Source organism: Triturus cristatus, chromosome 11 (assembly GCF_964204655.1).
Source record: "Triturus cristatus chromosome 11, aTriCri1.1, whole genome shotgun sequence".
Classification (NCBI taxonomy): Eukaryota; Metazoa; Chordata; class Amphibia; order Caudata; family Salamandridae; genus Triturus; species Triturus cristatus.
In genome coordinates this window covers 299,031,280-299,058,937 of record NC_140594.1, presented here as the reverse complement: position 1 = coordinate 299,058,937, position 27,658 = coordinate 299,031,280, and the positions used below count along the sequence as shown (strand labels likewise).

Sequence of the window (27,658 nt, the reverse complement as noted above, 5' to 3'; positions counted from 1 at the left end):
CGCTAGCACAGCTGAGGAAGTGAAAACTGCGTGTGTGGAAGTGAGTAGCCCGATAGTAGCCCCAGCCCTCCACACAATCGGCGTATCAGCAGCAGCGGACCAGGACTGGAGGAAAACCAAAATGCAAATCGGAGCAGCTAAGGAGGTGTTGGCAAGCAGAATCAAGTAAAGTGCAAGAGCGCATAGGTAGGAGAAATTGTTAAAAAGCACAGAGTAATTCAGCCACACATATACACTTTAAAAGTATTAAAAACGTAGCAGCAGGGCAGGAAACCCTGAATCCTACACCTGTAAGCTGCACATGTCCATTTACATCGGGAATATATAGGTTAATGCCTATGATGCAAACTGGATCGCTAGCGCAGCTGAGGAAGCGGAAACTGCGTGGGAAACAGGGGCTCAAATTAGATCATAAACTCAAAGGTGTCCTGAACAGGGGCCCCCAAAATATGTTTGGCCCAGGGCCCCCCAAATCCTTAAAATGTCCCTGTATATGGACCTTCTCGGCTCTCTAAGAGCTGTGTGCTAGCTATTAAACACCCGAGGAGCGGATTAAGAGTTTCAGTCGTATCCAATGTACAGGCCCGCGTTCGGATAAACAGATTTATGAAAACCATTGCTTACCATGGTGGAATAGTATTTTAGTGTAACCAGTGAAATACTCTGGGCTCAAATTGCAACGTTGTTGCTAATATTAATGTGTTTCTTTTGGAAAATAGTTGAATTAAGTTTAAAATTCTCGTGGTTTTGCTGTGATTAACTCATTTTAATTTTGAATCGAAATGAACAGCAGAGGTTTTATTTAAGTAATATTGTATTGTTATAATTGGGCAAATGATAAAATATCGAAATAAAGAGCAAATAAATATTGTTAAGGGCATTATTGATGTCACCAGCCACTTATGAATTATGTTTTATAGTGCATGTTCGTATTGTTCCAGTTGAGTTTAATTGTTTATGCTCTTTGAGAGGAAACTGCATCTGCCTATATACCATGGAACAACATGCTGAAGTCAGTTGGGCAAGGTCAAGAGAATAGGACTGGAGCAGGCCTCCTCTTCTCCCAAAGAGAAACTGACTTTGCCAATGTAAACCTATTGGCTTTGCAAATACTTTTGCTGATGGTGTTAGAAATGGTTATTGCTGATGCAGAATAGCATATGCTAAAATAAAAGCACAATGATGTAAAGGCATGCATGCATCATCATGCTAAAGGGGCCCCAGCATGATGACACGTAGGTGCTTTTGCATTACTACGTATTTGTGTATCCGTCATGAATTACCCCCCTTTTTTTTTACTGTTCCAAGATGGCAGACGTCCTGCTTGGTGAGTTCAATTTAAAAGAATATACAAATCTACACAAAAGAGCATTTTCAGAAAAAAGAGTGGTTAGGTAACTAAGCAACTGCTAACCTCACCTAAGAAGTGAAATTGAGAATAAGAAAAGGGATGGGGAGGGGCAGGGGAGCAATGGAGGAGTGGGGAGATGGGTCTTTCAGATAAATTCTGCTGATAAGCTTAGAGGCGAGGTTATTAAAAAAAGGTGAGCAGGACGGAAAGGGTTGGTGAAAGCAACAGAGGGCTGTGAGAGCAATGGAAGAGTGTGTGAGGCCTGATGTTTAAAGGGGAAGTAGCACACAGGGCAAAGGGGGAGACAGCAAGAAAACACATACACTCCCATGAAGTGCTAAAGACAAAAGAAACATGTGTTGCTGGGTGAAAGCAGTGGAAAGATATTTGTCATCCAATCTAAAGGTTGGTAAAGAAGGTATGCTCCAGGTGCGGTACAAAAGAAAGAAGATGAAACTAAGTCATCACATAGGAAGCAAGCAAATGAGAATGGTAAGAAATTCAACTAATGATGTGCAATGGGCTGACAGAAAGACTACTGATAGTACTCGTACTGTCAACAACATGACTTTCGACAGCAGACAGCCAAAGCTGTTTGAAGGGAAGACATAATAAGTAAGAGAGAAAGAGAGTGTGTTTGTTTGTGTGTTACACAAACGTAGATAAACTCTAATAGATTAGTATGCGTTTGTTTTAAATGCATTTGTTATTATTACAAATTAGGTTTTGTATTTTTTTTTATTACAATTCTTTTGGATTTGAAATAGACATGGTTTGATTTTTAAATCCAGAGCCGTGTTTCCCTTACCCGTTGCTTATTTCTTAATGACTACATTGTGGCTTAGTGAATTAAGGCCTGACATTTGTAATTGTAAACAGGAACAGTTGGGCTGCTGGAGGCTACTTGTTATTATGTATCATTTATAAGTTACATGTAACTACAAAATGTTTCTGGGGAACAGAATGCAACAGAGTCTCTGGTGTTTACCTACAGCTGCACACACCGCGGCCATATTTTCCCTTGCAAAGAAAGTGTATGTTTAGTGCTGACAGCGAAAATAAGCGATGAAAGGAGGAGCTATCTTTGTACAGGTTTGTCCTTCAGGACAGAGTGTACCCCCCTGAAAGGATCAGTGTCACTGTTCTAGTCCACTATTTACCTGCACTCTGTCCCCAGCAGTGTATTTCCTGCCAGGAGGCACCCACACTCAGAGTGTCTGAGACAAGACCCTTCAGCTGCCCTTCCTCACATCATACATTGCCCTGCTCCAGTTGTGGCATCAGCCAGAGGTTTGAGTGGTAGATTCACCCTTATAATTGATCCATGTGAATGTGTTAAAGGCCCTTTGTCTATGCAGTGCAGCGGGCCCAGCCACGGCCAGAAGCTGGTCTATGAACAAGCATCTCCTGAAGGTGATAAAGGTCACACCCTCCTATGCCCAAACTTAAGACCTCTCACTCTGCGACACACCCGCGCTTCTGTTCCAGAATCTCTCTTCAGACATATGGGTGGCATAATTGACATTTTCTATCACGAATAATATAGACTTCTTATAAATCACATTGAGGGCTGAAGCTACAAACATCCTGTTTGATCTAGGGCAATCTCTGTCCTTGCTCTATGTGGGTCTTGTAGCCCCATGCGGAGTAGCTGACGCCAATATCTCCATCCAATCTCCTACCTGAAACTATGTATCAATCTCAGAGCTATTCTTTCCAACAAAGCAATCTTTCTTAACTCATAGGTTTTTGAAATGGTCCCTGACCTGGCCATCAAAGAAAAATTACTCTTATCCCCACCATTAAATATTTGTTCAACAAGCAGTTTTATTTGAAAGGTTTTCAACGGTCTTTTGTCCATGACACAATGATAGAGAAGTTGGGACTATGCCCCTATCTTCTGCTTCGCACACCTTTTCCCCAGTTTAAAACCTCTTTAGCACATGTCAGAATCCAGAAAATAAAGCTGGTGCACTTTTAGGGTCAGGGAGTAAGAAGTTTTTGTTCCCTTCACTAAGATCCCCCTCATTCTTGAGCCTGTCGTGGAATTCAATGCTTCATTCTAATTTTGAAGATGTATAACGAATAAGGAATGATAACTATATTGTGTGGGCAGGTGAATCGCTGAAATTCGTAAGTTTTGTAACAACTCCAGTAGTGCAGTCTTGCAAACACAGTCTATTGTATAATGATCACGAAATGAACCACTGCCTGTCTGGTCCCATAAAATGCCAAGTGTTCATTCTTGTAACTTACAGATGTTCTGTAGTTTGTTAAAACAGATGGAAGCGCAGTAGTGGAAAACTTGAGCTAGACTTTAAAACCCCGTTTGGATCCAAATTTCTTAATTTAATGATCTCCCCAGTCTTTTAGCAATAAATCGACAAATCCGTTGTAAATGGAAGCCTTGTCTTGTTTGATTGGGCTTACTTCCTGACTTGTTGAATGCTGGAATTAATTTATTCCACTAAGTGCACTTTCTTGTTGGCCTTAGTTCACTAATCTTTTGGAGGTCTTAAACACCCCACTATAGCGGCATTTTCAATCAATGACGACTTGATGCCTATCTAGGTTGCATCTGAATAAGGGACGTACAGTATTGTTTTGAGTTGGAATGGCAAGATGCATTCCTTTTTGTGGGTGATAGAGGTCAATTTATTGACAACTAACAATGGGTTCTTAATATTGCACAATATTGCCTGGGAAGAGACCTTTGGAGATTGAGGCAGCAATGGTCTTATTGTCATAGGGTTTATTAAACATAACTTGTTTTCCAGGTCCTACAGTAGAAGGGGAGTAGCTGGTAGCATTAGGGGTTCACACTGTCATTTCTTCTCACTCTCACTAGATTCCGTTGCTTGTAAAGGTAAGCCAGTTTTCCTTTTGCTTGAAACTCTCTTGGTAGCCATGGTGGAGCTGTCAAGGGAATCCTAGACCACCTGCCCTGGAGCCAGGAGCACTAGCGTGTGCCTGCTTGCAAAAATCAGGGTGCCCTGTGAGGGAGTGGAGAGTGTTGGAGGGAGTGAGATCCAGTGGGTGGGGAGCCCTGTTGAAAGTTGCGAGGTATGAGGAAAAAGATGCTGCACCAATCCGGTCATTGCTTGTGTGCAGGACAGAGTCAGTGATCCCGTATGCAAGGAGAGGGACACCGTAAATTTAGCAGTGTGTCATGCTGCATCGATCAACCCAGAGACTGTGATTGGTAGCAATGCAGTGACCCCGTATGCCAAGACGGGCTGCCTGGAAAAAGAGTGCCATGACAAAATGGGCTGTAGCACTGTGCGGTAGCGAGACGGCGACCCCGTATGCCAGGAGGAGCTGCCTGGGAGAATATCACTGTGCTGATCGGGCCGGAGCCCATGAACTGTGAGTTATGGTGGACCCGTATGCCAGAAGGGGTAATTGGGAGCACCAAGACCTGCGACTTGTTCTCCCCTAATGGAGAAGTGAGGATGCCGTGAGAGTACTTGTGCAGCATTCTGTCTTCTCTTCTTCATTTAGCCTTCAGTATAACTTTTTCTTTTTTATTCTTTATTCCTTTCTCTCACCATTTCTCGCTCTCTCTTGCTGTACTCTTTCTTCCAATTACTCTTTCCTCCTCCTCAAATTCACCTTTGCATTTTTTGCCTCCTTCATTTATTTTTTTCTAATTGCTTCCCTTAATTTCTCTCTCACCGGTTTCATTCCTATTTTCTAGCCTTCATCTGGTCTTCCCTTTCTTCCTTGTCGTCTGAACCCTTTGATACCTGTATTAGGTCCCCTCTAGTTACTTCAATCATCCCCCCTTCTTTCACACTTACCAGATTTTTTCTCTTATTTTATTTCTTGATGTGTGTTCCATCTTCCTTTGCTTCCTCTAGTATACTGCTTCAATTTCTTTCATGTCTTACTTCCCTTTTCCCTTCCCTTTCCTCGTTTGTCATTTTCCTTTGATTGTCTTTCCCAACTAACTCATTAACCCTTCCTCACTTCTTTCTCTCTTCCTCGTTTCTTTCATCACTTCACTATCCCTCTGGATTAATTAATCTTCAAATACTGCGTTACCTGATGAGCATATGAAGTGTCTGCTTCCTTGCTCCACATACTGCAAAAAAGAAAATTAAAAATGTCATTGGACTTTCAGAAGCAAAGGAAACATTGTACAATGCAAGGGATGATGTCCCAGTATCTGCGGAAGTGAGAGAACAGGAATATCATAAATAAATATAAATTGCTCTGCAACTTGAGCTAGAGGGTCACAGAACCAGCAGATTAAAAATGAGATCAGGGGATCCTTAGGAATCGCCAAAGTACATTGGATCCAAGTTTAGGATGCATCCTCATCTTGGGTCTGCGGATTCCTTTCAAGATCCACAGGTTTTAAGAAAAATAATAAAAGGAAGACCACTCTGTTCTGAGGCAGACGGGCAGGTCGCAGGGTGAGGCTGAAGCGTATGTCCTGCACCCAGAGCCTGTAATTCACCAACAAAGCTCTTACACAGCAGGTGCTGGGAGCACATTGCTAGTCAGGGGGTGTGGCCAAAGTGTCATGTACCGCAGGTTCAGCGCCACGTGGCTGCTCTGAGGGTGCAGCCAAAGTGTCATGTACCGCAGGTTCAGAGCCACGTGGCTGGTCTGAGGGTGCGACCAAAGTGTCATGTACCGCAGGTTCAGCGCCACGTGGCTGGTCTGAGGGTGCAGCCAAAGTGTCATGTACCGCAGATTCAGAGTCACGTGGCTGGTCTGAGGGTGCGGCCAAAGTGTCATGTACCGCAGGTTCAGAGCCACGTGGCTGGTCTGAGGGTGCGGCCAAAGTGTCATGTACCGCAGGTTATGGGGACACGTGGTTTTGCTCAGGGTGTGGCCAAAGTGCCCTGTGCCCAAGGCCAAAGGTTTTGTGCCACAGACCCTTTTCACAGAAAGGATATTAAAATTGTGCAAACCCCGTTATGGAAAAGGTTCAACAAGACTGGGCTTCTTTAGAGGCTAGGGGACTGACAGAGGGCTTGGTTACCCCATACAAGTTTATGGTTAGTCCCCAGACTGAGTAATGAATATGATCATATGATCAGCCATTTAACAATTCAGATAATGTGTGACTATCTAAGGAAACTTTTCAGATAACTTCACTATGGAACAGGCTCCCATCAAGGGGGCACGTGCAGCTTCCTATGTGGTTGTAAATGCTTGGAGGGATGAGTTCCGGGTAGAAGTAACGCTGGTGAGTACAGAGAGAATGGGTAGAGGAGGAAAATGCATAATGACAGAAAAATGGAGCACGGATAGTGAGTGCAAGAGGAAGATGGGACGGGGAGAGATAGAGAAGAGTTGACAAGAGAGCGGGAGGAAGGATAGATACTGAGATGTGCATGCAGATAGGACAAATAATTGTGTGGAAGGGGGTGGATTAAATAACAAGGAGTGTAACAAGAACAAGGGAAAATGGATGAAAGAAGAAGGGATGAACGGTAGATCAACAGACAGAACAGTGGAAACAAGAGGGGAAATGAGACAGTATGTAGAAGAAAGGGATCTTAGAGTGGCCCATACACACTAAAGGAGGCGAATGGCTTGTGGGAGCAGGTGACAGTAACTTGGTTCTGAAAAAGAGAATGAAATATAAAGGCATCAACCAAATCATGGTAGGAAAGTGAACTAAAGGGAAGAAAAGACAGGTACTGAATTGATGGAGTGGCTTCAATTAAGAGGAAAGCAACAGAATGAGACACGCATTAACGTTAACTAGGCCACAAGGGCCAAAATTGTGCAACGTTTAGATCTTCCGATACCTTTGTGCTGTCAATGAGCCGCAATTCCACCTGGGATACAAGGACTTGTAACACTAAATTTAGAATGTCACCATGTTCTCTCACAGCCAGAGGCCATTTTAGAGGAAGAATGTCACTAACCGGTCATCACACAGCCTGGGGCATAGATGTGGATTGGGAGGGGAAGGAACTAGAGAACCCCAAGTCTCATCAGCCAGGGAAGACCTCTGACCCCACAAAAATCCCAGATGTTGCTAATGATCATTTACTAATTCATAGCCACGAAGACCCCGTGGGAAACTCCACTGGACATGCCCAGCACGGTCACATAATTATCTGAAGCACGCACCTTCTGGCACAAGTGTCCAATTCCACGGATTTTGAAGGACCCCACTGGCTGGACATTGTCCATCTTCATGAAAACCTTGGTGCCGGCCAGGGAGGACATGGCTTTACTCTCCAGGAGGGGGGTGTTGAGGTGGAACACATTATCTCCCATGATGTGGGTAGACTGCCCAGACAGGAACCTGCAGGACAGAGACAAAGACACAGAATACAGGATGAGAGATGCCACACACCTGACAGCTCACTAATCCATGGTTACTATATTTTCAGTATGCAATGCATGGGAAGCCATCTACGTACTGTGGAGTACTGAAACATTTCTATAGCCTGATTATTGACTCCGCTGGGGCTTGGGACGGGGATGTATGCAATGATATCAGCCCTTTTGTTCTTCAATTAAATGGTTAACACTTTCCTTGTGTGCACATTATACAGGTAGCAAGAGTGAGGTCTACTTACGGTCAGGCCTCTGATGCGCACAAGACCTGTGTAGCAGCTCGGAGCCTCATTGAGTGAGTTTTAAAGTGTGGTCCTACTGGAGATGTGGCCTACCTAATGGCCTACCAGCCCAGATGGCCCCTGCTATTGGTGACTGGGACCGAAGTGGGGCCGCTCTGTCTTTTTCATTAAAGATACTCCCATTAAATTCAGCATGCGCCTGTGAGCGGTCAGTTCTTCTAAAGTGTGTTACCTTTCAAATTAAAACTGCTAGAAATGTTTACCTCTCTCCAGCGACCATCTTTCTATCCTTATGTTGGTTCTTGTCAACGCAGTCCTTCCCTTGGGGCCTACAGGCTCTGTATCCGGATTTAACATCTTTTAATAACAAAAGTATACACCCATAACTCCATGATGGCAGCAATTACTATTGATATTAATTTGGGAACACAGTGGAGGTTATTCACAAAGGTAATTTATACTTGTGAGCAAGTTACACATGTAACTTTACTCTTACACTTTTGAGTAACTTTACTACTTTTCACAAAACCTGAGTGTAAAGTTACTCAAATTTGACTCTTACATGTCTCAACACCCTGAAAAAGAAGGTGGTGTCAAACTTATGAGTAGCTACTACTAAACTTTTCCTATATTTTATCATAAGGAGAACTCTGTCCTGACTACAAAGATCTCCCGGTGGTAAATTATAGGGTAATGTTCCCTATACTTTACCATAAGGAGATATTCACCCTGATTGCATAGGCTCCCTATGGTAAAGTATACTGAAAAGTAAAAAAAAGTTTTTTTTAAAATTAGTATAAATAATTTTATGTTAAATTTGAATGTAAATTCGTTTTCTTTACTTATTTTAAATGTAGAACACAAGAAAAAGTTATACAACATGATTAAATTAATTTTGAATTAAAAATTGAACTTAAATATATTAAATTAAAATTATTTTGCTGAAGTTTAAAATAAAAAATACATTCCCACCTGAAAAAATTCAAAATGTGTTATGAAAGCTAATGCGTATAGTAAATTCAAATGAATTTACATTTATTCTACTAAATATAATTTAACATTCTTTTTTAATTAAAAAAGTTGTTAAAATATTCCATGATTAAATAATAAACATATTATTTTCAGATTTTTTTAAACACTAAATTATGTTTATTTGTATTTTTTTTTAAACTATTTTAAATAATTTAATTTCATGTTATTTCCTATGGGACTGTATTTTAAATTGTTACCTCCACTGATTTGTGAGGATGTTGCAGTACCAGTGGTTGGCAATGTGTGGTGCTGGACTTACTGCAGATCTGAACTAGAGTAATTTACTACACTTTTGGTCCCTTTGGATGTAACAATTTTAGAAGGGCAATTTGTGAATAGCATGGGCTCACGCTTTTGTGAGTGGGTGCACGTCTTTCCCTAATCTCCTCCCAAGCCCTGCCGTAGGCCCTCTCTAAGCCCCTCCCCTTTTGTAGTAAGTATTCCTGATTTTCCAGCCATGCTCTTACTCTCAGTGAACCCCATGACGACCAATACCAACTTCCACAACTGCATGAAGAACATCTCAGCCTGGATGAAAGACAACTGCCTGAAAGTCAACACGGACAAAACCGAAGTCCTGATTTTCGGCAGCCACACCTCTCTCTGGAATGACTCCTGGTGGCCATCGGAATTTGGACCCAACCCCACTCCGAAAGATTACGCCCACAACCTCTGCATCATCCTAGACAGTGAGCTCTCCATGAAACGACAGAACAACACCGCCTCCTCAACCTGCTTCCAGATGTGGCACAGGCTCTGTAGACTCTTCAACTGGCTACCCACCGGCACCAGGAAAACAGTGTCTCAGGACCTCATCACCAGCCTTCAGGACTACAGCAACACAATCTATGCAGGCACCACCAGGGAACTCATGAGAAGGCTCCAGAGTCCAGAGGATCCAGAAATCAACAGCAGCCAGACTGATCCTCAACCTTCCTATAAGGACCCACATCTCCCAACACCTGAGAGACCTCCACTGGCTCCCCATTCAGAAGAGAAGCCTTTTCAATCTCCTGATTCACACCTACCAAGCCCTACATGACTAAGGACCGGCATACATGAACCACCGCCTGAACTTCCACCACCCACCCAAAAACCTCTGCTCCTCTCACCTCGCCCTCAAACAGGGACTGCTCATCCTCCACTGCCGCACCAGAGGACTATCATTCTCCTACCTTGCAGCAAAAGCCTGGAACGCCCTTCCCCGCCACCTTCGAACAGCTCCCTCTTTGGTAAACTTCAGGAAGGTCCTTTCAAGAACCTGCCCTACAAATGAGACACACAGTCCAGCGCCTGATACCGTCACAGATGATAAGCTGCACTATATAAATATAGTTTGATTTGATTTGATGCGCTCCATCCCTTTCACATTTGCTACTAAAACGTATGAAGGCCTTTCCCCGATGATAGAAAGCAATACACTACAAATGAGCAAGTAAGTAAACAAGGCATAGCCACCAGGTAAGGCAACTAACCCCTCACTGGTGCCATCTGCATGGGGCCTCTTAAGGTGTAGAAACATACAACAAATAGGCAGAGGAGCACTCACCACAACATGGAGACCTCTGCTGTTTTGTAATTGCAGAAAATCACACAACACTCTGGAGGTCCGAAGACAGCCCACACTCCATTTTAATAGGCCTCTTTGCTATAAATGCAGCTGTAGATGTCCTAGAGATAATCATTAGTGCACTGTAAGCTCAGAAATGACCCAATAAAAAGCTTTAAGTATATAGCCCCTTGATGAAGCCCACTGAAATTGTAGCAGTAGTAGATACTGAAGAAATCTTCAGTATCCACGTCTGCTGGCGTAGGCCCACCTCCACCTGAGCTACAGCAGTTTGCACACCATATTTACCATTTACCATTGGAGGCCATACGATAGCAGTAAACTTTGGCATTTTAATAATGAATAAACATTGGCAAAGCCAATAGGTCTCACCTGTGCGAGATCTATTGGCTTTGTCAATGTTTTTAAGACATATGGCTTAACGTCAAGAAAAACAAGCGAGATGAGGTATCCAGCATTTACCAACTCATAGTGCTTTTCTTTTTAAAAGCCATGTTGCACAGCAGCCAATTGACCTTTGTTGACTTTCTTGAAAAAAGCCTGAAACCTAGGTGATGTCCAGTTTTTATCCACTCTAGAAATTTCACTTGGTCACAGAAATAGCACTAATGCTAGAAAGCAAGATACTTTTTCCTGTAACAAAGTGGCTGCGACCACAGGAGCAGATAGTAGCACACACATTTCAAAGCCTGTAATGCCACAACAGAGAATCAGGGTGTACCGACCAATTTAAGAGACTTCTTATTATCCCACCAGCCTCTGTGAAAAAATTTAGCGCACTTGGGTCGTCTACTAGGTATCTTGCTGCAATGTGAACTTATTAACCACTGTTTTAAAAAAAGTATGCATATTTTTTGATTCTATACTTTCCATTTGAAACTATTTCCTATGTGGTTATGGAATTTCAAAATAACCTTCCACAGGTGCTTTATCACAAACTTGAACAGCGGTTGCTCGTCTGTCTGCGCTTTCCCTGCTCCGCCACTGTCTCAGCACACCAGCAGCTACTGAACTAGAAGCAGATATATATCAAAAAGGGGTCAGACTTAATTGCTCAAATTTGTGGAAATGAAATGGAGTCTAAACAGGCAATGTTGGTAAAACATTTTTAATATAGTGAAGTTTTTGTTTTCTACATTTTGAGACCAAATGCTCTTTAAATCCATTATCTACAATCAAGAGTGAGGACACAGTTAACGTGACATGGTCTCCAGAGAAAAATAGAAATTGAAAGATTATCTGTTGGGAGCTGTGCTGTGAAGATGTGTACGTTTACTTTGGGGTAAAAGTGGAGGAGGCACTCTATACAAGAGTGCCCCTGTTTATTCAGATTTGTAGTAAGTAGTGAGAAGGGAAAAATCTCGAGGGAGCAGCAAGGGTAAGAAAAAAATCTACCTAACTTAACAGGTTTTCAGACTTACGTAACAATTGCAGTTTGGGGTAAATGTTGTAGAGTAAAAGAACCACAGGCAAAGCCAAATGGCCCCACCTTTAGGACCTATTGTCTTTGGCAATGGTTTTAGCCACGCTGTAGAGCATTTCAGACACTGTGCCGCATGATTTAAAAAATTGAAGAAAAAAATATGGCGCAGCCAGCCATGTCTTTTGTAGGTACATGCAGCAAACATGGACGAGCCTACAAAAAGACACTAGCATATTTTTTTAGTTCACGGATCTGAATTGGATTAGTAAACAAAAAGAAAAAAGAGTAGCGTGGGTGGGTGGCAGCATCATAGGGGAAAGGGTAGGGGATTGATTGATTGACACAGAGGGTGCAGAGAGAGAGGCAACTGGAGAGAGAGTACTATGGGGAGAACAAATGGATTAGAAAGCACAATGTGGAGTTGAGGGGGAGAAGCAAACGGACAAAAAGAACAAGCATTGAAAATGCAATAGGTCTCGCCTTTGATTAAGTTAAAGCCATTTGCTTTGCTAATGGTATTGTATAGCAAAGCAAATGGCTTTAACTTAATGAAAGGCGAGACCTATTGCATTTTTAATGCTTGTTTCACTATAGAATGTTGGCAAGTATGATAATACATTGGATTATGGGCATGTCTTCTTCAAATGTTAAAAAATAACAGCAACAAGAGCAAATGATCAACCTTGTCGATCCAAGATATTTGACTAAAGACCCAAGGGACTCATTGCTTTTGGTCTAAAAGTTCTAACGTTGAAAACACAAGGCTTAATTGTTTGACTGCAGGATACCTGCCAGGATATAAGACAGATATGTGAAAGTTCCTCCATCCATAAAATAAATAAAAAGAACATTAGCAAGTATCGTCGCAGATTGACAGCGTTAAACAATACGTTTGCGAGTGTACCTAGTACCTTTGAAAAACAGTTTAAGGGGGTCCACTGAAAACAAATGACATCAAAGTAGCATGCAATGGACTTTTTTAGACAGTGCAGACAGAAGCAATCAATTGCCAATTAAAATTAGGTAAAGTGCCACAGAACGAAATTGAAAAAGATATACGTGACAAACTATATTTCGGGAAATAAACAAAATGATACAGTCAGTAAGACCACTCCTTGGGGCAGGTGGTACCCAGGGCCCGTGGCCGTCGGCTATCGATTACCTAGCCTGTCTCCAAGTGTCAGCGATAGCGCGGCCTGGACACCCGCCTAGAGCTGCGGCCTCGATTTATAACCTCTGCCGCCCCGGGCCCGCCATACCCAGCCAGTCTGCTCTGCGCCCACTCGGTGTCCTCTTACACCCACTCTTTCCACCCTAGAGGCCTCGCACCCTCCACCCACGATGTGGAAACTAATAAATCCCTGATGCAGGAACAGGCCCTGCAGAGTGAAGGTTGGAAGAAAAAACACAAGTTGCATAGCAAGTCTTTCCAAAAATTGTCAACGCCGCCACCCCGTTCCACACTACTGACAGTTGCACTGCAAGTTAGTTGCGGATCTGTTAATGAATTAGTTTGAGGGAAGGGTGACAAACACAGTTGAAGGAAAGGCTTCTTTGAGTCATCTGATACTTTGTTTTCAAACCTTTCCTATTGGTGCTGTCCTGTTTTCCAACTTTTCTTATTGGCTCTTTTCTATATGTTCTGGGTGTGTTGGTTAATGTATTTTTCACCTATGTGGTATATAAGATTGAGCGCCACGGAGTGAAGTGGCAGTCTCCTGAGAACCTACCTTGTGTACTTCTGGGACAACTGTACTAGCTGCAGCTAATAAATCTGATCTTTTACGCCGACAGAGGGTCCCCGTGTCTCTGTGTAGCTAAGCAGGAGAACCCAGGAGATTAAGGCGTACACTGCACCGCCAGGTCCAAAAGGTTCTGATTCTTCAGCATCCATGCTCCAGGGGAGAGACAAACAGATGAAGAGGAAGGAAAGCCCACACATGTTAACTGATGAAAAGCAAGCAAATGAGAGTGACAGTCAATCCAACTAATGGTAAGCACTGGGCGGCTCTAAGCCCACAGTAAGCTGACAACAGGTCTTTTCGCCATCGGACAGCTTGCGCTGTCTGATAGCCGAGACATAAAAAGGTCAAAGGAGAAGCCTACTTAAGTATTGCACATGGCTTACATATAATTGAAATAAGCGATTTGCTTAAGAACCCTCGGTTTTTAATATGGTGGAGCTAATAAGCCACTGCTGTATGAAAAGAAATTGATGCAACCACCTAATAAATGCACTGATCCAGGCTGGAATGTAACTAGTGGAACGAGATAATCGGCGAAAGTCTACCAACAATGTCAAATTACACGATTATGCTGCGTCTAAATTTTCCTATTTGGATTTCTCCTAAGAAAATATGTTGTGATTATCCACTGAGTGCAAAATGCAGTGATATGGCATCTTTAAACTCGCAACATATGGTCATGTATCAAATTAATAACATCATTACATCGACTGCAGGTTGTAATACTCATTAAGCTTTCCTTGCTGTTTACTATGGTTACTCCTGGTCCATGTTTTAGGTGATCAAAAGCAGCGGATTATATGCTGACCAGCGCTGTGAAATCCATGTCACAATTCAAATGCATTACTCCTAATTTAAAAGCAGCCACCGTGAGAGAAAAAGAGAAAGAGTGTGTGAGTGTCTGTATATTCTTATCCCACCTCTCAACTTAGAAATGGAACAAGCTTCCTCTCGAGAACTGAAAAATCGAAAATCAACTGTATTTTGGATGCAGGTTAAAGACTCTGCTTTTCACTACCTAACCAAGTTTCTTTAATCTTGTAAGACCACTTTAACTGACTCATCCTCAATACCAAAATGCCTTTCAGTGACCGTTGTGCTTAGAGAATCTAGATTATCGCACTTATAAAAAAATGCAATATACCACTTAAATTGTACATCCATATATCTGGATGAGACAACATGGCAAGTGAAGGTTCCGGCAGGAAAATATATTTGGCCTTTAAGATTGGGAATTTATGTAATCTGGAACTGAAGCACAATCTGATTTGATGTGGTTATTTATTTGTTGAACAGGCTTCTTGGCACTAGAAAAAAAAAACAGAGAAAGAGAAAATTACTACATGCTAGGAAAGCGATACAGGAATGGCTACCGAGTCTTCCTTGAGGGCAATGTGGGAGACAATCATTCCTCTCTAAGGGGGCAAGCTATTCCAGAATTTGATGTTCAAACTTCAGCCAGTGGGGAGGTCAAGGTGCTTGTGAGACGTGATAATTTTCCTTAAAATGGCAAACAAGGCATACTGGCACATTCTGTACCCACTAATTGTCATTCAGCATAGATTTCAAATCCAGGACTTTGTAAGAAAACATCGCCACTAATGTTGTGAAGCGCTCCGATACCTTTGAGTCTAGCCAGCGCTATACAAAACTCTGAAATAAATCGTCATGGGTGCAGTTGTCAACAAATTTCCTGCAAAAAGAAATCTCGTAGTGTTGAGCCCACCGGGTTTAATTTTGCAGCAAATTCTTCAACGATGGAGACCATGAAAGCATTTTCTTACAGCAAGGATCAGGATTTAATACACCAATTCGATCTGTTTTCCTGGGTGGCTCTGAAAATCACTTGGAAAGCTGATAGTTGCATTGTTGGTGCCTCGGTGTGAGTGGTGAAAGTTGTCTCTTCACTGCAACTTTAAAGATGTTTCAGATAGGCTGATGTTCTGTGCATTCAACGAAGGAGTTTGTTGTCTAATCAATGACAGAGGACTCAATTTCTGCATTTTATACTGTTTGTTTACTTAGATATTCTAATTGTTAAGAACTTGCATTGAAAACGATCATACTTCAACTCAGGGGGTTAAGCAATCACTGCAGAGATATGTAAATTCTAATTTATAAGCTCAGATCTGGGAACAGTGAGCATATCCAGTTATCCTTCCCATGTAAATTAAATGAGCATCAACTTACATAGCTAATAATTATTGCATGCAAAATGTACTAAGTAAAGCTCTAATGATAAAAGCTTTACATAAAGAACACGTTTTAGGTAATCCTCTCTATTGTGATAGCGTAAAGCTTTTGTTCCATGTTGGTGTGTTTTTTAACAAGTTAAAGCTCAAAAGCTCCTCCTTTGGCACATTAGAAAGACAGTGTAATTAAGCTGGCCATCAAGCTGAGCTCATCTCTTTGCGACTAGAATACTGTGAGGAAGGGGTAAGTGCTAGGCAATTCCCTCTATAATAGTTAAGTGTCCCATAACTATTGGGCCCTCTGAGAGATAAAGTGGAGGCGGGTACAGAGCCCCCTGGAAAGCCTCAATGAAAATGCGTATGTTAGCATACAATAATTATACATGCTGACAGTCCTGACATCAGAGAACCAGGGCCCAGACTTGCTAAGGCATTACAACAGTTCTAGCATGATGCAAAGCAGAGTTTGCTACTTTCTATCCAGCACAAAAGATGTTTTAAGCCAGAAAAGTGAATGCTTCACAGAGCAAAAGCACCTTCGCAGTGCTTTGCACCACTTTGTAACAAGGGGGATTCTGGGGCAGATCAGTGATAACACCTATAGATTTTGAGGCAAAGGTTCATCTAAGATAGCTGAACCAGGCTTTGCGTCAAAAACTAATGCCGACTTAAAGCAGGTGCACAGGGGGAAATGCATTTTTTTTTTAATGACACATTAAAAGTGTACTGCAGTGCCATACATGCCAACATTTTAGAAGAGGAAAGTGGAAGATTTTGAAAAACATATCAGGGGACTGTATTTTCCTTCCTCCCCCCGCTCACTTTTAAGCAGAAGACAGCTCAAATAAAGCAAGTTTGGCTACATTAAATGGGAGTCTCCCACCTGACTCGGTTCTATTGGCATGTATTCAGTGCACAGCACACATCCAATGTGCAGGAATTATCTGACATTGTCTACACATAGGAATTTGTACTGGAAGGATAAACCTCTACGACAAATTATTTTATAGACAGCGCACACTCACCTCTGCAACATGGCCTCGTTTAGGGTAGATTCACTGGGTGTCAACACAAGGAATGACACCAGCAGCCGGCCAGGCTCAGTAGATATGGCCCACAGCTGTATTTTCCTCCTTGCACAACGTAGTGCCTCTTTGCATGAAATATTAAGAAATCTCGGCCACTCAGGTGAGGCTTATGTTAGGGGACTTGACCAGGGCCGGACTGGGAACCAAAACTGGCCCTGGCAAAGAGCTCGGTCGGCCCTATCTCCCCAGGTATTGGGGGTGCCGCCGAGTTCTTTGCCAGGGCCGGTTTTCAGCCGATTTTGTTACATGGCCGATTTTGCAGCTATGCTGCAAAAATGGTCCTGCAATAAAAACGGCCCCCAGGGGCCCAAAAACGGCCCCCACCCGTGTGGCGCACCGTGGGATTGCCTGGTGCCCGCTACGGCCAGTCTGGCCCTGGACTTGACACTTTTCCCTCGTGCCTCTGCTTCGGACTGCAGGAGTCGGCATTGCCGCACTAACAATTGCAATTGTATTTGGGTTTCTATAGCGCTTACTACCCCTGGTGAGGCGTCAAAGCACTTTACGGCAAGTAGCATGTGACTCCGGAACCCAAGTTTAGTGGTTAGTCCAGTGGTTATCGTTGGTTATTGTGATAAGTAATGTTCTCTCAAGAAAGAGGGAAAGAGAGGGACCTCTGCTTTGCCTCTAGTTCACACTCAGCACACGTTGTGTTCGAGGGGACAGCGTGTTACCACGTCAGTGGGTTTTATCGAAATTGTAAAGCTTTTACTGTGTAATATTGCTGCTGCCTGTACTTTTTTTTAAACTTTATCGTTACCTTCATTTTACATCGCTGGCACTATTCTTTGCACATTGCCATTTTGCACAGCTCTGGGCTTACCGGGAAGGATTTCTTTTGCCTATTTCTCCCTGCTAAGTCTTCTCTGACGGTCGACCCAAGCGGACCCGGCTGTAGGCGGGCCCGCATTGCACCTGGGTTCGACGCGTCAGCTGGGGGGCGTGGCTATTTTTAAAATTGAAACGGCGCTGGGATGGCCGCGCAGCGGTCTGTAGAGAGGGACCTCTGCTTTGCCTCTAGTTCACACTCAGCACACGTTGTGTTCGAGAGGACAGCGTGTTACCACATCAGTGGGTTTTATCGAAATTGTAAAGCTTTTACTGTGTAACATTGCTGCTGCCTGTACTTTTTAAAAAACTTTATTGTTACCTTCATTTTACATCGCTGGCACTATTCTTTGCACATTGCCATTTTGCACAGCTCTGGGCTTACCGGGAAGGATTTCTTTCGCCTATTTCTCCCTGCTAAGTCTTCTCTGACGGTCAACCCAAGCGGACCCGGGTGTAGGCGGGCCCGCATTGCACCTGGGTTCGACGCGTCAGCTGGGGGGCGTGGCTATTTTTAAAATTAAAACGGCGCTGGGAAGGCCGCGCAGCGGGCGTGCCGGCGGCGCGCCAAAGGCAAGCCCGTCTGCGCCCGTCTGCGCCCGTTTCACGCCCAGCGCCAGGACCCCTGCTCCTCGGTACTCATACAGCAGAGGTGAGTTGTTAGCTTTGAACAACTCCCTGTGCAGGCCCCTTGACTGGAATCTTTGTCGGGAGGTTTCGGGGATAAGAGCCTGTACCAATTGTGCTGTCCCGTCTCGGGAGTATCGTAAGGAGGCGGGTGGGGGAACCCTGCTTGATAGGCAGCATGGAGGAGAGATAGCGAATAAGAGTGGAGAAATGACCCCTCCTTTGAGGAAGACTCTACCGCCCCAAATGTTAAGTTGTGTTTTGTTGAACGTTCGGTCGCTTCATAAACACTGCTACCAAATTCATGATCTTATTGAGAATGGGGCGTATGACTTAATTTTTTTAACCGAAACCTGGACGGACAACACATCCGGTCCAGACTGGAACATCGCCTTACCTAGCGGTTATGCTGTCTCTTTCCAGGATAGATTGGACAAGAAAGGTGGGGGAATAGCTGTCGTTCATTCGACACAGCTAAAAATTTGTGTGGAAACTTATCTGGATCTCCCCGCGGAAGCAATGTCTTTTACCATCTATGTAGCCAATATGTACAAATTCCTAGGAATTCTAGTCTATCGTCCGCCTGGCCCTAAGTCCACGTTCCCTGTAATGCTTATGCATTTTTTAGAATCCCGGATGGATCACCATCCTTTTATGATCCTGGGTAATTTTAATTATCATCTAGAACGTGCTGAGCAGTCAGGTGCTATTTGACAATCTAGCTGCACTCGATTTTAATCAAGTAGTCACAAGCCCCACTCATAGTCTGGGACATACTTTAGACGGCATCTTTATCAACAACATGGACCTGAAGGTGGCTAATATTACGCCATTTCCCTGGTCTGATCATAAGGCAGTGAACTTTATTATTAGGACCGGAATATCGTTCATTCCCTCAGGCAATAGGGCAGAGAAACACATGATCAGACCATGGTCTCAGGTGACCGCTGTGAAGCTGCTCCCTATCCTGGATGGCTCACGCCCCTCCTACACTAATGATATTTCGGAGGCGGCAATACTCTTTAAGGATCGGCTGGCGGCCGCGATGGAGATTGTAGCTCCTCAGACGCCTCTGGGCTCCAGAAGAACCAAACTATCCGCGCCTTGGTATAACAGCGAACTCAAGATCTTGAAGGGTACATGTAGGAGGGCTGAGCGCTTGTGGAGAAGGGACTATAGTGTTGAGGGCAAAGCACATTATAATTGCTCTCTTACAGCTTACAGGCAAGCAATAGTGGCAGCCAAAAGTGCCTATTTTGAGTCTAAAATTAGCGAGGCTGGCAACTCAGCCAAGGAGCTTTTTAAGACCATAACAGCTCTTGCCAAACCTCCGCAGGATAACACCTACCGACCTGACCTGGAAACCTGCCAAAAGTTGGCGGTATATTTCCAGGAGAAGGTACAGGCCATCTACAATGAGTTTAGTAGTATGTCTTCCAGCTCAGAGTGGAGCGATCAGAGGCAGGAATCCGGCCCTAGGGCGAATACGGGTCTCAGGGAGTTTGCCCCCATCACGGTGGAGGAAACTCGTAGGTTGATCATTTCAATCAATTCAGGATCACCCCTGGATCCATGCCCGCCATCAGTCTTTCATCTTGCTGCCGAGGTGATTCCAGAGGAGCTATCCCAGTTAATGAATATAGCAATGCAATCTGGTCGCTACCCCTCGAGCTGGAAGAGAGCAATAATCAAGCCTCTGCTAAAAAAAACCTACACTAGACCCCCAAGTCTTAAAAAACTATCATCCAATTCCCGCATTGCCCATGGCGGCTAAGATTCTGGAGAGGGAGCTTAATCGCTCCCTGACGGCATATCTGGTGGCCCACGATCTGCTTGACTCTTCTCAGCATGGTTTCCGCGCCCAACACTCTACAGAGTCAGCACTTCTGATGGCAGCAGAAAATGTGCGTACTATAGTTGACGGGGGAGGTCGGGCAGTCCTGGTGATGTTGGACCTCTCGGCGGCCTTCGATACCGTGAATCATACGGTGCTGATTCGGAGGCTCCAGGAGTTTGGTGTCCAGGGTTCTGCATTGGCCCTACTAGCCTCTTTTCTGGAGGGCAGGGAGCAGAGCTTGTCGTGGGATGGTCTGCAGTCCGACCCCTATCACCTACCGTGCGGAGTGCCACAGGGCTCTGCCTTATCTCCCACGCTCTTTAACATCTATGTAGCCCCCTTGGCCAAGCTCATTAGGACACATGGCTTCACGATTATCTCCTATGCTGATGATTCCCAGATCATTGTGTCCGCGGGTGAACAAACCAATGACACGGCTATTAAGTTTCATAGGTGCTTGTCAGAAATCATGAGCTGGATGCGAGAGAATTTTCTCAAAATTAATACGGAGAAAATGGAGATAATAGAGTTTGGCAGGGGAAATCCCGTGTGGAGGGGTTCCTGGTGGCCAGCAGAGGCTGGTGAATGCCCCTGTCCCGCGCTTAAGGTCAGAAACTTGGGAGTGGTGTTCGATAATCAGCTCAATTTTTCTGCGCATGTCAGTAATCTGGCCTCGTCCTGCTCTTATCTAATAAGGACATTGCGGAAGATTTTCCCTTTTATTAAAGTTGATCTTCGTAGGAATGTGGTGGTAGCTTTAGTGCTGTCCAGAATGGATTACTGTAATGCATTGCTATTAGGAATAAATAAGACCTTGATGAGGAGACTGCAGGTCCTGCAGAATGCGGCAGCCAGACTCTTGCTAGACGTTCCCAGAGGTCAGTCTATCGCTGAGGGAATCAGGGCACTTCATTGGCTCCCAGTCCAGCAGCGTATAGATTTTAAGGCTCTATGCCTAGTACAGAAGGCTGTGTCTGGGGGGTGACAGCCGCGGTCGGTAGTAGGAGTTCCTGCAGGGCGGTGACGTGGGGAGGGGGAGGGGCAGGGTGGGGGGTAGTAAACTATGGATTACGGAGGTTTACAGGTAAGTAAACATATAAATTAATTAAACGAATTTCGTTGCGTGCACTGCATCGCATTTGGCGATGCAGTGCACGCAACGAAATTCGTTTTATTAAATTATATGTTTACTTACCTGTAAACCTCCGTAATCCATAGTTTACTACCCCCCACCCTGCCCCTCCCCCTCCCCACGTCACCGCCCTGCAGGAACTCCTACTACCGACCGCGGCTGGGGGGGGAGCTAAGGAGGTTCAGAAGCTTTTTATTCCCTACGCCCCAGGTCGGGCTCTTAGGTCCTCCTCTCAATCCCTCCTTAAGCTAAACCGTGTCAGGAAAGCCAGATGGGGCGGCAGAGCCTTTTCTTTTCATGCTGCCAGTCTCTGGAACAAACTCCCTGGTTCTCTGAAACTAACAGACAGTCATCAAGTCTTCAGAAAAATGTTAAAAACACGGCTTTTTTATGTGAGCAGGTGTTAAGACGGAGCTGTATTCTCTCTACCCACCAGCGCCAAGACGCTTCGGCATTCGTTCACGCTTTACAAGTGGCTATCCTATCCTATCCTAAAAATTGCATCCATTTACTCCAGTTACTTTGGAATATATTAATACCCGGTAAGTGTGATCATTAGTGTGGGCTATGTGGTTTCAGGTGAATAGTTGGTGGGATAGACAGGCTGATGGTGGCGGCACACCCTTTTCTTCCTTCACAAATTGGAGCACAAATCGAAAAAAGCCTGTTCGTTATGCAATGTAACATAGCATTCAATGGTTTGAACTTTATGTTTTTGTCACAGAACGATTCCTTCAGTGTTTTGAAAATAATTAACCTAATGGCCTCTAGGTGGCGATAACAGATAAGATAGCGGTTCCCTCAATGGTTCCCAGGAAACACACCCTCGTAAACAATTTGGAAATTGTCCGTGTTATGCATTCATAATGTGAAATTGTAAGACCAAGATTATATTTTTTCCTTTTTATTGAGCAAGATATACAAAGAAAAAACTCTAAAATGTAGGCACTAAATAAGACATTGCGTGAGATTCAATGAAAAATATGAATGAATGTTAGAAAGCAATAAAGTGCTGTAATGCAGCAGATATTACAGACAATGTCGATTCCCAATCCTTTATTAAAGTTTAAACGCCTCTGGGTTTCTCGATTTCAATACGCAACACAGTTCTTTCCTAATAGCAGAATTGCTTTATCAGAATGATCAGAATAAATCTTAAAATCTAAAGTGTGTCGGTACCAGTAGCAAACGCAAACAGCCATTCGTGTTATAAATGATCGACAGTTCAATGGGCAATGAAAACGGAGGTAATCAATTCAGTTCAACAGTTTAGACCCTTTGACAGAGGTCAGACGCACTTTTGAAAAATAAGGGTACATCAGGTATACCCCTCAATAGCAACAAACGGCGTGAATCTATAATCGAAATCCAAATCAGTTCAATTCAGGAATCAATAAATGCATCGTTTGTTTATTTAAACATCAACGCTACATTACCAAAGTCTAGGATGAACGAGGATACAATCTCGAACCTAACGTCAAGTGCCTACGTGTCAGTGATGCAAAAAGTCACGTTTCATGTCCTCGAAAGCAGCAGAGAGATGGGACTTAGATTATCGATATGGGAGAAGAAACCCCTGTCACTATGGTATTGCCTATAGGATCTGTGCAAAGAGTAAGCGATCCTACAACGGTCACGGCCGGTCGCTTGTTCAGTTCTTTTACATTTACTGAGTCATTGCACAGATTCTAGCGAAGAGCTGAGTGACTCATCAAAGATCAAATTGACTACATGTCCCAGTAGCAGCTTCTACTTCCATAAACGGAGCACGCGACCCCGCCCGGACGGGTGTTTATCTTGGCTGTTCAAGTAAAAACTACAGCGTGAATTGAAATCAGAACAACCCCCTACCCCCACCCCCGCACAAATTCGCAATGTTACTGTAAATACCAAAGTGTTCTTCAAACTCACTTGTGGCTGCAGCGCCCTCTGGATAACAAAACTTCACTCAAGGAACCCACACATTCACATTCTGCACGGCAGAATCGATATCTAATCTGGAGGGCGGGGTCGAGGGGGGCGGAGCCAGCAGGAGGGGAGTTATTGAACAGCAAGCCGGTGCTCTGGAGGACAAAATGCATTTAATAAGGAAATGCATTGAATATATGGTCGCAGGTTTGAATATTCGTAAAAACACAAACAAGTTGATTGGGCCTGCTGCAAGGCATCGCCCGAAACCTGAGGGTCACTAGCTTGCGTTCTGTGTAAGATAGCTCAGTGGGCTAGCAGGTTTGTTGCAGATGTTCATGTGTACATTATGTATTTCCAAACCTGGTAAAATAATTCAGAGGAGCTACACACCCACAGCACAGAGATGTAAACAGCCTCTAGTGCATGCATTAGACTGCGTGCACGCTTGGTTAATAAAATGGGCTCCCATGAGTTGGGTAGCAATAACGTGTCACTTTCAAAACCAATTCAGTTTGAATTGTGTGCAGAATAAATGGTCCTTATTAATTTAACTGCACACATAGAGTTAGACACTTTGCTACACATAGAGCTCGAGAAACTAAGCCTCTCTCCTGGACCATCTCTTTGCCAACCTAAGCGCCATGCGGAGTGCGTCTGTGTTTCCCCTGATGATCTCAGGAGCCTGGCAGCCAGGAGAAAACAACCACATGTGCCCCCCATTCTCATTTTCAACACATCCACCCAGCTAAGATACAAGTAGAACAGCGGGAATTGCTGATTGTTCTTTAAATAAATGTCTTCAGGCGCCACAACGTCCGGCAAACACAAGGAGATGATGGACGGATCGCTGGAACTTTTCAGACACTCATCCCATCCATCATCGTTCTTTAGCTCACTTTGCCACCCAAGTTCAGACCCAGCCATATGCAAATCAGTCTCGAATCTGTGCCCCATGGTAACAGTCCAGCCCAAACTGCAAAGCGAGGTCTTCCTTGGACCGGAAACAAGCACCCTGTTCCTTTCTCACTTTGTCACTGGATTCAAGCTAGCCTGGCTGATGAGGGGTGTTACCCCGAAACCAGTCCCAGGATGCTTGTTTCCGGTCCAGGGAATACCTGGCTTGGCAGTTCTGGCTGGACTGTTCCCATGAGGCACAGGGTCAAGACTGATTTGCATATAGCTGGGTCTGAACTGGGGTAACGAAGTGAGCTAAAGAATGATGAAGGATTCAACCCAGACCTGTGACTGGGGGTGAGTGTCTGAAAAGTTTCAGTGCTACGTCCATCATCTCCTTGTGTTTGCATTGTCTACACATTGCACCAACACGCAGTCGGTATGATTTGCATAGAGTGTGGTTCAATCATAAGGGTAACTGCCCCGTCCCAAACCCAGACGACCCACACTCCATGCCTGGACTAGGCCACCATTACATGAATAGAAGTGCAGCTCCCATTCCTCTCAGCAGCTGGCTGATAGTTGGAGCATCTCAAAGCCCACTTGCTTGAAAAGGGTCCACTTTTTATTTCCTATAGCTATTACCATTAACAGCAATCTCATTTCGTTAAATACATCACGTCATGTACAAGTTTTGTACCAAACTGTGTACACAATGTCTTTGTATTACATTTTTTTAAAAGTCTTTAAACATGATTGCCCTGAGGTTGTAGACTTAGTTTTACATATTTATGAATGAATTATCGCTAACATTCCATAAAGACAACACTCTGCTATATACTGAATGTATCCTATATGTGTGAGCAGTCCAGAAGTCCAAACACTGAGGGCCTTTCTTAAAAAGTAGCGTTAGAAACACATTATTAGTATGCTCAGAACAACGCTGGAATATTCAGAACCCTTGCTTTATCAGAAACATGGTACAAGCAAAAAAAACCTTCTTAGATCAGACTCCTGAAAGCTTCAAGACCCAGATGTAGTCATAATTCATGTTTATTCAAGGCCCATTCATGGACAGAGCCCTGACATATCCAGAGCACAGTGCCCTTTCATAGCTAGAGGTCTGGCCAGTCAGGGACTAGACTGTTCAGAGCCCTGGGATAGTCACAGCCCTGCTTAGGCATACCACCATACTCAGTGCCTGAGGATGTTTGCCACAATATCGAGGTCAAGAACATGGGCCATCACATATATCAATTTTGACTATAATATTGTCAAGGTAAACATATTTAAGGAAGTGAAGATTTACTATTTTTAACTCCTGATTTAATTACCATTGTCAATATGTTGGCAATATGTTGGTAATCGATATTGTGGAGTTGATATAAGAGAAGGTTCATATTCTAACTTTGATATTATGATAGCAAACTAGTCCTGGTGAATTTATAACCCTAGTCCAGTTAGAGCCCTGGCTTACTGAGAATGCTGATAGATTCAGTAGATTCAGAGCTCTAATAAAATCAGAGTCCTGGGGTGGTGGAGTGAGCTAAAGAATGATGATGGATTAAACCCAGATCAGTTGACTGGGGGTGAGTGTTTGATTTTCTCAAACGCTCCGTCCATCATCCCCTTTGGTATCGCTTTGTTCACCCTAAGTTGGCAGGGTATGCCCAGACGTGGGTCCCTTGCTCACTTTGCCACTGGATTCAAGATAGCCTGGCTGATGAGGGTTATGAACCCGAAACCGGTCCCAGGATGCTTGTTTCCGGTTCAGGGAAGACATGGCTTGGCAATCCGGGCTGGACTGTTCCCATGAGGCACAGGGTCAGACTGATTTGTATATGGCCATGTCTGAACTGGGGTGGTGGAGTGAGCTAAAGAATGATGATGGATTAAACCCAGATCAGTTGACTGGGGGTGAGTGTTTGATTCGCTCAAACGCTCTGTCCATCATCCCCTTTGGTATCGCTTTGTTCGCCCTAAGTTGGCAGGGTGTGCCCAGACGTGGGTCCCTTGCTCACTTTGCCACTGGATTCAAGATAGCCTGGCTGATGAGGGTTATGAACCCGATACCGGTCCCAGGATGCTTGTTTCTGGTCCAGGGAAGACATGGCTTGGCAGTTCGGGCTGGACTGATCCCATGAGGCACAGGGTCAGACTGATTTGCATATGGCCATGTCTGAACTGGGGTGGTGGAGTGAGCTAAAGAATGATGATGGATTAAACCCAGATCAGTTGACTGGGGGTGAGTGTTTGATTTGCTCAAACGCTCTGTCCATCATCCCCTTTGGTATCGCTTTGTTCGCCCTAAGTTGGCAGGTTGTGCCCAGACGTGGGTCCCTTGCTCACTTTGCCACTGGATTCAAGATAGCCTGGCTGATGAGGGTTATGAACCCGAAACCGGTCCCAGGATGCTTGTTTCCAGTCCAGGGAAGACATGGCTTGGCAGTTCGGGCTGGACTGTTCCCATGAGGCACAGGGTCAGACTGATTTGCATATGGCCATGTCTGAACCGGGGTGGTGGAGTGAGCTAAAGAATGATGATGGATTTAACCCAGATCAGTTGACTGGGGGTGAGTGTTTGATTTGCTCAAACGCTCCGTCCATCATCCCCTTTGGTATCGCTTTGTTCGCCCTAAGTTGGTAGGGTGTGCCCAGACGTTGGACCCTTGCTCACTTTGCCACTGGATTCAAGATAGCCTGGCTGATGAGGGTTATGAATCCGAAACCGGTCCCAGTATACTTGTTTCTGGTCCAGAGAAGACATGGCTTGGCAGTTCGGGCTGGACTGTTCCCATGAGTTACAAGGTCAGACTGATTTGCATATGGCCATATCTGAACTGGGGTGGTGGAGTGAGCTAAAGAATGATGATGGATTAAACCCAGATAAGTTGACTGGGGTGAGTGTTTGATTTGCTCAAACGCTCCGTATGGTATCTCCTTATAAATGCTGGCATACATTCAATCAAGGATCTTGGTACGAAAGACCAGCCTATTTCATGGACCCAAAACAAAGAGGAACATAAACTCCAAAATATTGGCTTCTATAACTTCCTTAAGCTAAAATACTAATTTCAAAACCAAAATGCTCACACACGGCCCCTGACTTAATCAGACCTCCGAGCCGCACAAAGTCCTAAGTAGAAATGGAATAGAATAAAAAAATGAAAGAAAGCTGGGACAAATACCTAAATCCTTTTCTATCTATCATTGATGAATGCTGGAAAAATATATTTAAGTAGCGGCTGCTGGCAAGTAGTCAGAGTGGAGGTGCTGGCAAATGTGTGATCGGTGAGTGTATGCCTAAAGGTGGATGGTAAGTGAAAATAAAAAAATAACCCATACCTTGCTTACTGCACAAAGTCCGATGTCCTCCTCACTCTGTCCATGTTCTGCTCTGTCTCCAGCAAATTCCCCTAACCAATCCTGACACTGCTCTCACTAGCATGAGAGCAGCACCAGGATTGGAGGGAGCAG

The 27,658-nt window shown here is 44.2% G+C and overlaps 1 protein-coding gene across 3 annotated transcripts in view; it reads right to left on the bottom strand.

The window, feature by feature from the left end:
- SDSL (serine dehydratase like) overlaps positions 1 to 27,658 on the bottom strand; it is an 88,307-nt gene that overhangs the window by 32,619 nt on the left and 28,030 nt on the right. For 2 of the 3 annotated variants that reach the window (XM_085633435.1, XM_085633438.1), the window contains 2 exons: positions 7,448 to 7,625; positions 5,396 to 5,435 (listed from right to left, as the gene is read on the bottom strand). In XM_085633435.1, coding sequence (XP_085489561.1) covers positions 5,396 to 5,435; positions 7,448 to 7,597 — 190 coding nt within the window. In that variant the 5' untranslated portion in view covers positions 7,598 to 7,625. Of the gene's footprint in view, positions 1 to 5,395; positions 5,436 to 7,447; positions 7,626 to 23,287; positions 23,378 to 27,658 lie in introns of those variants that run through there. The other variant, XM_085633436.1, reaches the window with a different exon arrangement.